General features: G+C 42.9%; 1 protein-coding gene and 1 long non-coding RNA gene across 2 annotated transcripts; both read left to right on the top strand.

The window, feature by feature from the left end:
• The first annotated feature begins 684 nt into the window (after positions 1 to 684).
• On the top strand, positions 685 to 2,676 carry LOC123026413. Its single transcript, XR_006415299.1, has 2 exons — positions 685 to 973; positions 2,535 to 2,676. It is a non-coding gene; the product is annotated as an uncharacterized LOC123026413 (long non-coding RNA).
• A 1,539-nt stretch (positions 2,677 to 4,215) lies between these two features.
• On the top strand, positions 4,216 to 10,240 carry LOC123026412 (CD59 glycoprotein-like). Its single transcript, XM_044436015.1, has 3 exons — positions 4,216 to 4,318; positions 5,256 to 5,360; positions 8,609 to 10,240. Exons 1-3 carry the CDS (start codon positions 4,255 to 4,257, stop codon positions 8,803 to 8,805), a joined length of 366 nt encoding a protein of 121 aa, XP_044291950.1. The 5' UTR covers positions 4,216 to 4,254; the 3' UTR covers positions 8,806 to 10,240.
• Positions 10,241 to 10,375: the final 135 nt, after the last annotated feature.

Here is a 10,375-nt window from a genome sequence, read left to right as displayed (position 1 = left end):
AAGTGTAAAATAATTCTTAAATACTAAAATATACAGACTGCATATGGTATTACTGAAATAAAGCATTTTGTTTGATAATATGCTGTTACACGTGCTTCCATTTTCTTTTTTTCAGAAATATTCCCCCCTTTCCCCGAGAATGGGTTTGGGCGGCAGTGATTTGGGGGGAAAGGTGCAACGACGGCGGGGTGGTATGGAGGTCGGCCATGGGCGTATCAATTCCTTGCTTGGGGGAAAACCCGCTCCCGCTGCCTTGTTTGCCTAGCTTCATGAAAAGGTTTTTTCCTTCAGTTCTGTCTGGAGGGCGCTGTTAAAAAAATAAGTGTGACGAGGTTCGGAGGCCTGAATGCCGGGGCTGCGATGTGCCCCAAACGCGTAGGAAAAGCTGGCACCACGCTGTTGCAGGACTCTTTGGATGATCAGTCGGAGACGGGCTACTCCGCGCGTTATGGCTGGAATTCGTCAACCTCTCGGTCATGGGGAACGGAGAAAGGCAGCGCCGATTCTGAACCGACAGGAAGCCTGAAACAAAAAGGTGAGGAACCCCGCCCGCCCGTGCTCCAAAATCTGCCAGCCCTTTTAAGGACGTGGGTCTCAGGCAGCACTGGGTGCCGCACCCTCCAGCTGGAAGCACCACCGGGCGGAACTGCGCCAGGACGGAGGAACTGAGATCACGCCTTTTGGGTAATGCCAGGCATCGCCGGAGCCCGCTTACCGAAGCTGCCTAATAGATTTCTGGCAGCGGTCAAAACCCCTCCCGACCATGTCCGCTATAACCCTGACGTAAGGATTCCTCTTCGCCTTCCAGCTAATCAGGATTTGCCAAAGCTGCCTTTAGCCAATGAGAATTAAGAGGCTGGCCACCTTTGCCTTATAAATTAGCAGGAGGAGGCAGCCCGCTTAGCAAATTTGTCTTTTTGGTAGGGTGCTTGCAGTGCTTATAGCAAGTGGGTTTTCTTCTGAGCCGTTGCAGGTAAGTGGCTGTCCGTGCGGCGTTGTTAGTAGTTAAGTTTTTTGTATTAGCTTGCGTGCTCTTGCCGACAGAATACCCGTCGAGAGGTCTAGGAGGGTGCCTTGCTGCGGGGAAGCGAACTGCGAGGGCTGTTTTGCTGTGCAGCGTGTCTGAGGGTACTGCTTTTGTGGGGAGCGTAGCAGAAACCAGAGAACAGGGTTGCTTTTTCGACCGCCATGGTGGGGAATAGGTAGCATTTCAGCCATAGCTGTGACTTTAGGAGAAGCGCCGGCAGCGGTTCTGGGCGAGTATAAAGAACGGAACGTTTCCGCTAAATTCTGTAGAGGGCGCAAGAAGGCGAGGGCGCGAACTCAGCACTGCCACGAGTTGTGCAAGGTAAAGCTTTTTCGAGGCTCACGCTCTTGGAGAGGATTCCGGACCGCTTCCAGTTGCGGTCTTTTTTCCGCCGAAGCCCCTTTCAAGCTTGCGCTTGTCCCGGGAGAAGGGTGGGGCCGCTGGCAGCGCCCCCAGCGGCCGCCTGGGTTTAGTAAGTCTGGCAACATCAGAGCTGGTGCAGCGCGGGGCTTGAGAAGAGGCCTGCGACGGACTGGCAGTAAGGCGTCCTGCCCATCCTTCTCTGCAGAGGGCAGTGGAAAGCTCTAACTGCGCCTTGCCTGATGGAACACGACTCGCCCTGCCCCGAAGCATGTCTACGGAGAAGCGAGTCTCACTGCACTTGAGGCTTCCTTCTTGCCAGACTTGAAAGGTGTGGCTCTGAGGGGAAGCTTTGAATGGGGGCGGCTGGCGCTCTCCTCCCTTCTCCTCCCTTCCCCGCCAGGCTGCCAGTTCACTTCCACTACTTCCTTAACGGTTTCGGAGGGCCCAGCTTCCCAACACGATTCGTTAACCACGTGGCCGTTCAGCAGCAACGGCAGCTGCGTCAGCGGTCGACGCCTTTCTGGCGCGCTCGGCCCCGCATAATTTCGCGTGCCTTCCGTTGTGTTTTTCCACCAAGTAGCTGGGTGGGTTGTGTACGTAGGCGTTTGAACTTAAGCATTAGAAGAAGGGGGAGTATGCTGCGGAAGAGAAAATATTTGATCATATTATGAATTCTTTAGTATGACGAAGTATAGTGGTGCATCAAGATATTGTAGTGCAATTATGTGGGATCCAAAATTGGGATTTGTCAGGGCAGTTGACATTCTACTGTCAAAACCCCCCATTCTCCTGCGAAAGGACAGAAAGATTTCCTGAAAAGGTGGAATGCATTCTTGCAGGTTCTAGAGTAACTAGAGTGAAAAAACGAGGCAATGTGGGTGAAATAGTCAAGGTTCTTACCTCAGTGTATAAGTTACCCATGATGGATTAGCATATCAGTCAGAGGAAGTTAATGAGAATTAAGGAATTCTGAGTCCAGGAATTGGTTTTGAATATTTGAATTGAGTGGAGGTGATAATTTTGTTTGCACAGAAATCTATTCCTCTTTACTATAAGTTATTCATTTCTATAGCATAATTTAAGGTAATGGAAGGTCAACTTTTCTTGTTGCTAAATCAGAAATTCTTAATTATACTCCCAAAAGCCATCCTATGCTTTGCTATTCAGCAGCAAATGGGAGGAGGAGGATCTAGGGTTGTGTTGAACAAGCCACACCTGGAGCTCAAAATGTAAATGAAGTATTGGAACATAGAACCTCAAACTTCTAAGGGTTGACAACTAAAAGTAAGTTGTACTGTGTGGTGATGTTGCTGTTAAAAATTCTAAAGCTAATTTTTAATATGTCCTGTCCTCGCCCTTTCACAATCAAGCCCCATTTTGCACTTGAGCTTAATACAAATTTTTGCCTGGTAAAATGTGTACTGGTTTGGAATTGTAGCTTAGGTTTGCTCTTCTGGTGGAAGAGTGCAAGAACAATTAGAATGGATATATTGGCAAAATAAAACAAGTGAAAATAATTATTGATTGAAATGTTAAAGATGCATGCCCATCAGTTGATTTTTAAACTATACTACTTCCTGAGGTTTTATTGAATTTGTTCATAAATGCCAGAATGCAGCCCCCTTGGAAAAAAAAATCTTAGTCATCACTTGTGCGTATTCATGAACGGTTTACAGTTAATAATTGTAATAAGTGGCCAGAATTTTTTTTTATTAAACAAGCCCTTCCCAGGGTACAATGGATGGATGGATGGCACTTCTCCAGATGTATGACTGTAACTTCTATCCAGCTCAGTCCATACAGTCAGTGAGGATTCATGGAAGTTGCAGTCCAACAACATGTGGAATGGCACAAGTTGCTCATTCCTACTGTGAACCCTGCAGTCCTGTCCTCCTCCTCCCTGATGGATTTATCAGATAAGAATAGGTGTCCTGAGTGCTTCCATGTCACTGCCTCCTGGGTCAGACCTAACTGGTTCTGTGTTTTCATCAAGTGAGTTTACTCAAGGCATTTTTGCAACTGAATCCGAAAGTTAAACACTAATAGAAGGTGGTGTCAAGCAGGTGTTACCCAGTTTCAGGCTTGACCATTGCTAAATTAGACTAAGGTATTTATTTAAAATTTGGTTTCTTCCTGCTAATAAATTTGGTGCTGGGGAAAAATGCCAGAACAGCAAGTGATTTGTCAATAACATAGCCCCCAAGTGGATGGCATTCCTAGTGAATTATTTTAGGAAAAATCTGGGAGTAAAGTAGACCTACAATACGGGTTTTATTTTTGTAATGTGAGCTCCTGTTACTCCTGGGTGGAAATGAAACGTGGTGTTACCTTTTATGTGTAGTATTTGCCCTAAATGTCTTAGACATCACCATTATTATACTGCATTTATAAGCTGCCTTTTTTCTCTCGCAAGGAACCCAAACTGGTTTACCTGGTTTTCCTCCACTTCATTTTATCCATGAAGTTGGAGTGTCCCCAGCTTGAATTCTGACTTTCTCACCTCTTTCCTTTCAGCTTGTCACTTGGCTTTTTTTCCCTCTTTCTTAGCTCCCACTTTCCTTCTTAAAAAAATCCCTCCCCAAAATTTCCAAGCACACTTTCCCTCCCAGCCACCTGCTAACCCCACTCCTACCTGAGAACCCTCAACTGCTGTGCAGTTTCCCTTTTCCACTTCATCTAGTTCCCCCTGCTTATTGGGAAAGAAAGCCTTTCTTCTTCTTTTCTTTTCTTTTTCTAGACGGTTGGTTTGCTATCTCTTAAACTTGTTGGATGCCTTGGGAGATACTAAAGGAGACATATAGGGAGACACATAATACCAAATCAAAACATCTTGCTGCTTTTTAGGTTAAAGAAGAAAAATCAAGATGAAGTGTTTCTTTATCACAGCTTTGATGAGCATTTTCATTCTGGCTTTCTTCAGCCATTCTGGTAAGTATTGGAGTGCTGCAGTAAAATGCTGCAAAACCAGAGCAAGGGGCTTAGAAAAGCATGGAGGAAGTGGTAGCTTGTACTCCTTGGACTGATTAGTGCAGGTTGTAAAGTAGGTGGTGATTCTTTCTAATGGTGGCTAAGGGTGATAAGCATGGAGTCTGGATGACTAGATAATTGAAGAAGAACCTTATTCTGTGTGTTAGAAGCAATTCTTCTAGAATACATTGGGGTTTTCCCTTGAATTGGAAGGTCAACAAGCAGTTAGTGGAAAAGAAAAAACTGTCCCAGTTCTTCTGTACCAGTGGGTCTTCAAATACTTTAGCACCAATGAAGAACCAAGTCACCAAAAGTGGCTCCCACTGTGCTGGGTTACTACATGAAAGAGTCTTTGTATGGTTCACAACTTGGCTCTGAGAATGGGATGCATTTGACATAATGCACACACTCACAATAGTGCTGGCAATGTAGAAGACAGTAAGAGCCTTCCATGGTTTTGGTCATATAGCTTGATTGATCTGGCTATGGCCTTCTGAGTGTAGAATCTCCTTATATAAAATCATGTTTCTTCTTTGGCTTCCTGGGAACATCTTGAGTGAGAACCCAACTAGGTAAGGCCCCCCTTAAGCCCAGCTGCCAGGCTTAATCTTCTCAGACTAGGCTAGAACAGCTCACTGGCTTAGCAATATTTACTGGAGAATCCTCTGTTCTTGATCTAGCCTCACCATTCTTCAGACTCGCCAACTAGATTTTGTAGCTCAGCTGAGTTGCATGATTGCATCAGATCTAACAGGGCAGGATAGTCTGCTTAAACTAATGTAGGATACATTTTAATAATTAGTGGTTCAATATTGCCGTTCAAGGTATTTACAAGGAATTCAGTTTCATTTTGGAAGACTGCATTTAGATAACCTGCTTTTTTCCCCCTTTCATTTAGGAAGTGCCCTAAAATGCTTTAAGTGTGATTCCAGCCCATGTTCACAAAATGTGACATGCCAAGGAAATGAAGATCGCTGCATGGTGGTTTATCTTGGTGAACGTGGTATGTAACCTCACTTAGACTTACCTCAAGTAAAACTTAAGTACTTACTTGATAGTCTTCCTAAAGGGAGATAGTTGTACAGTGTCTATAAGACCACCCACTCTGGATTAGACCAGAAGTCTATCTAGCCCAACTTTCTGTTTGATCAGTGGCCTAGGAAAAACCCACAAACAGGACATGAATGCAACAGCATCTTCCTGCTGGTGTGTCCCAGCAATTGATGCACAAAATCCTTTAATAGTAATATGTAGTCATCAGGACTAGTAGGCATTGATAGCATTCTCCTCCAGGCATTTGTCCAATCCCCCTTTAAAGGCATTTAGAATGATGGCCAATTGTGTTTATATTTGTCTTTATATATTTCCCAAAATATTTTGAAATAATGACTTTTGGTATACAGCTAAATGTGTTATCCAGGACCTAAGATGTAGAATTCATTTGGGAAGAGAATACTGGGATCTGTGTAGTCTTCCAAGTGTGTTTTATTGGGTTTGTTTTCAAAACCCTATTCAAACCATTGGGGATTTCAACATAAGCCAGGAGAGTGTGGAATTCAGCCTGTGGGACTGCTGTGTGTACCCACATCCCTGCTTTACTTGAGGTCTACTCGTTTTTCAAATGAAGCCTCATCTCTAGGAATTATTTTAGGGATCATTGGTCAAGATATTAAGAAAGCAGTCATGACCACAGAAGATTTACAGAACTTAAGTGCCAACAGTGAAGAAATTGAAATTGTAAAAGCTGACAAGAAAATTGATGCATGCGAAACATGCCGCTGGACAAGGGCTTTTTGAATACCCTGGATTAACAGAAAAATGAACAAGTGGGTCCTAGATCAAATCAATCCAGAGCTTTTTCCTAGAAGCAAAAATGACAAAGCTGAGGCTGTCATACTTTGGATACACCATGAGAAGGCAAGACGCACTGGAGAAGACAAGCATGCAGAGAAAGTCAAAGGCAGGAGGAGAAAAGACAGACCAAATATGAGATGGATTTACTCCATAAAGCAAGCTGTAGCCTTGGATTTAGAACAGCTAAGCAGGACTGTCATGGATAGGACATTCTGGAGGGCTTTCACACGGTTGTCGTAAGTTTATGATGACTTAACACAACAACAAAACTTGGTATTAAGCAGACATAACTCTTTTTATAAGGGATGCAGGTGGCGCAGTGGTTTAAACTGCTGTGCTGCTGGGCTGGTTGATAGAAAGGTCACTGGTTCGAATCTGCACAACAGGGTGAGTTCCCGTTGCTCTGTCCCAGCTCCTGCCAGCCTTGCAGTTCGAAAGCATGCAAATGCAAGTAGATAAAAAGGTACCACTTTGGTGGGAAGGTAACAGCGTTCCATGCGCTTTGGTGTTTAGTCATGCTGGCCGCATGACCATGGAAACTGTCTGCAGACAAATGCTGGCTCCCTCGGCTAGGAAATAGAGATGAGTACTGCCCCCTAGAGTCAGACATGACTGGACTTAAAGTCAAGGGATAACCTTTACCTTTAACTGTCTTTTTAATGCTTACCCAGAATTTATCTGAGTGGAGGAAAAAAGCAGCTCTTCTGTATATGGCATATGAAGGAACAATTTAAGCTCAGGATGTATGTCTCTGATATTAGTAGAAGGTGCTGGGGCAGGGATGGAGAACTTCTGGTCTTCAGGATTATTCATCTTATCTATAGAGGCCTTTTTTATTATTTAGATTCTATATTCCATTCATTAACTCAGGGCTGTGCCTCATTGCTTGGAGGCTAACGTGGAGAGAAGTCCTCCCTAGCCTGCCCAATCAGATATTGGAGATAATAGTTACAATTCAGCCAAGCATCCCAAACAGAGCAAATTTGGCAACTGAGCTGGAATGTGGAAGAGATTCCCTTTGAAGCCATATCTGTTTAGGGTGTGTGCTTCTTCCAAAATAGACAAAAACAGGGGGGGTAGGTGGAAAGACGACAATGTCAGGTAATAGGTGGGGTCCTGGGGAAATCTCTAATGAAATTGTGGGGGAGTTTGGTTCCCAGGGTACAACCAGGGGATGGGAAGGGGCTTTATGAGAGTCTCACCCCACTGCATTGGTCTGGGGAGAATCTGCCCCAGCCAAAAAAGTTTGACACCCCTGTGATGAGGTATCAAACAGGTCATTTTCCTTCCTCTGCCAAAAGTACTTCTCTTAGGAAGTGGCATTGTAATGTTATGGTTTCCTTGATGCTTTACAGAAAGTTGCCAGCTTTCATTTGAAGTCTCAAACATTTATTATATTTAAATTTTACTTTTTTGCACAAGGAATCCAGGGCTGCTTACAGACTCCTTATTTCCATTTTATCTTTATCCCTGTAAATTGGTCAGGCTGAAAATCAGTGAGTGGCTCAAGGTCATCCAGTCAGCTTCATGTCCAAGTAGGGATTTGCACTTGGGTCTCCATTCTAATCCATTATTCTTACCTCTATACCACAAATGGTGTTCATCTTAATTTTCATCTATGTATGTAGATCTCCTGAGTATAGAAACACTTACCTTATTTTTGGTTGGCTCTGTTTGACTTCCAACCTGACAGACACACAAAGTATCAGTTACTATTAGGGGGAGCAGCTGGAATTTCTCACTACTTTTTTTGCATAATGGTGAAGTTCATGTAGTTCTACGCAAAATGTTCCTCCTTGACTGTTCATGGGTTTCTCAGGTGAAACACAACTACTTCTGAAACAGCAACACTAAGGACACACTTCTATGTAAGATTAGATGGTTGAAAGTCCTAGAAGTCCTGCCATATCTACTATGGCTGGCTGAAGGGATGCTGAGAGTCAAAGAACTACTTGGTGTCTAAACATAGGATTACAGCCTAAGGTATTTCATGTACAGTTGGACTTCTTAACACAGGATATACTTGGCAAGGTGTACTTGTATTAATGGCAAGTTTTTTGGCCTGATTTTAATAACTTCCAAATGGAATTGTTGGTTGTTTATCAGAGTTGTTGAGAGACATTACCTAAACAGTTCCCCCCTCCTTCCCTTTCTCCCCATTCCCCCTCAACTCGTACAGTTTCTATAATTGTACATGAAGTTCTTCTCCGTGGTCTCTGTGCATCACACATGCAGGCTCTGCACTTGTATAGGGCCTGTGTCAGGAAGATTTCAAAGCTAGGCTGTTTCTGATGGGAGCTTCACCTTTCTCTCCCCCGATGTGTGTGCATGCACAGATGACCACTCAAAGAACATCAGTTACAGGTAAGCAACCTTTATCTTGGTTTTTTCTTTTAGCTGGAAGAAATATCTCTAGCTGCTGGGAACATGCCAACTGCAATACGGACTACATTGGGAAGCATTTTAGTAGTGGTACGTTCAAATTCAGATGCTGCTCAAGAGACTTGTGTAATAGCAGTCCAGTTACAACAGGTAGCAAGATAATCCTTGGCATAGCTTCTTTGCTTATAATCATCCAGCTGGTCTATTTCTAACCATAGAAACAGAAGAGCCAAACTATTCTGATGTGTAAAATGTAATACCTATTGACAAATAGCCTTTGGAGAAAGTACCACATTTGGACAGAGGAGTGTAAGTCATGGAAAACAAGTGTGTAAAAGCATGAAATTTATTATACTGTAGGTACTGCATTGTGTGTGTCTTTAATACTGTGTTCTATTTACAAGCTGACAATCTATTCTGTGTGATTTAATCATTTACATAGTTGGGTAACTGAGGTTCATATTTGTCAAGCACTTTTTGTTCTGCAGAGAGCTCCTGGATCTCTTGAAAGTGTAAACTTGCTTTTCTTTTGGACCTGTTTGCAAGACTATATTGTAGTAATAAAGGGGCTACAGCACTCAGACCTACAGGTTTTTCATCACTGATTGTCTTCTGTTCAGAACTGCTAGAAGGCCTCTCCGCCTAGGTAGTACCAGATGTATTAATGTCCATGGTTACTATCAGTGTGTGAGCTTCCTTGCTCCTTCAGTTCTGGTTTCTATAATTAAAGAATTTCTAGTGTGATGTTAGAATAACCCTTTTGTAATCCAGTCATGTTACCTTGTGACATTCTTATCACTTGTCTGAACCTACGCTAACATTAACTGGCAGCATTTCAAAACTATTTAGCAATTAAGATAATACCTTTCACACTATCAGTGTATAGATTATACATATGTAATGTGCTTTATACAGTTCCTGGCATCTATTACCTGTTTTCTTAATGATGCATAATGCCATCCATGATACAATCTGCTACAATTGTTTGCTCAGTTGAGGACAACTGCAATGTAAACAACATCTTGGCTGTGTTAGTGCCGTTTTCATATTCTTGTCTAGATGCAGATATTTACTTAGGTACAAGCTTTCACATTTAAAAGATGAATATCATACCCCAAATCTCAGTGACCTTCAAAAGTGTTTAAAGTGCTGCTGAATTAGTATTAGATCACAGAATGGATTCAGATCAGTGACTTTGATGCTGAAGATTTATCAAATGATTTGATTATCAAGAGGTTATGCACCTTTAGTGTTGCACAAGAATCTTTTCTAATTTTTTTGTTGTAAACCACCCAGAGAGCTATAGCCAATATAGAAATGAAATAATGCATGGGAGTACAGAGGGACCCCCCCCCCCACCTCTGTACAGCATGATTGAGGACAAGATGGATTGGTTTTTAAACCAAGGCTGATTTAAGTAACGATTGGACATTCTGCTTTAGTAAAATAAGCTAAAGGAATGACCATCAGCACTCAAGTTCTTCAGAAGGGGCAACAGTTAAGGGCTGAAAAAAACCAAGCTCATAAATGTTCCTTAGATGTTGCATATTTTAACTACCAAAGGAAAAGGATTTTTTCAGCATTATTACATGCTACTGTGTCAGAATCTGCCTTGCTCACTGATAATAAAGTACAAAACTCAAAGTAGTTCTTGTTTTGTTTACTCATTTGTTAACCCTTTGGATGTGCAGAGCAGCTTCCTGTACCATTTTAGTCCCCTGATATGCTTGGTTTTTCGCTTAAAGGGAGCTTTGACATGCAATTATTTCATCCCTGCCCTAT

Source organism: Varanus komodoensis, unplaced genomic scaffold (assembly GCF_004798865.1).
Source record: "Varanus komodoensis strain SLA01 unplaced genomic scaffold, ASM479886v1 scaffold3, whole genome shotgun sequence".
NCBI classification, from domain to species: Eukaryota; Metazoa; Chordata; class Lepidosauria; order Squamata; family Varanidae; genus Varanus; species Varanus komodoensis.
The sequence above is the reverse complement of the archived record's forward strand: the minus strand, read 5'-3'. Positions and strand labels throughout refer to the sequence as shown.

Excerpts from the sequence above, each read along its gene's own strand:
- LOC123026412 (XM_044436015.1), top strand. The coding sequence starts at position 4,255 with ATGAAGTGTTTCTTTATCACAGCTTTGATGAGCATTTTCATTCTGGCT. Across the intron at positions 4,319-5,255 it reads GGCTTTCTTCAGCCATTCTG|GAAGTGCCCTAAAATGCTTT; the intron begins GTAAGTATTGGA and ends CCTTTCATTTAG. Across the intron at positions 5,361-8,608 it reads GGTTTATCTTGGTGAACGTG|CTGGAAGAAATATCTCTAGC; the intron begins GTATGTAACCTC and ends TTTTTCTTTTAG.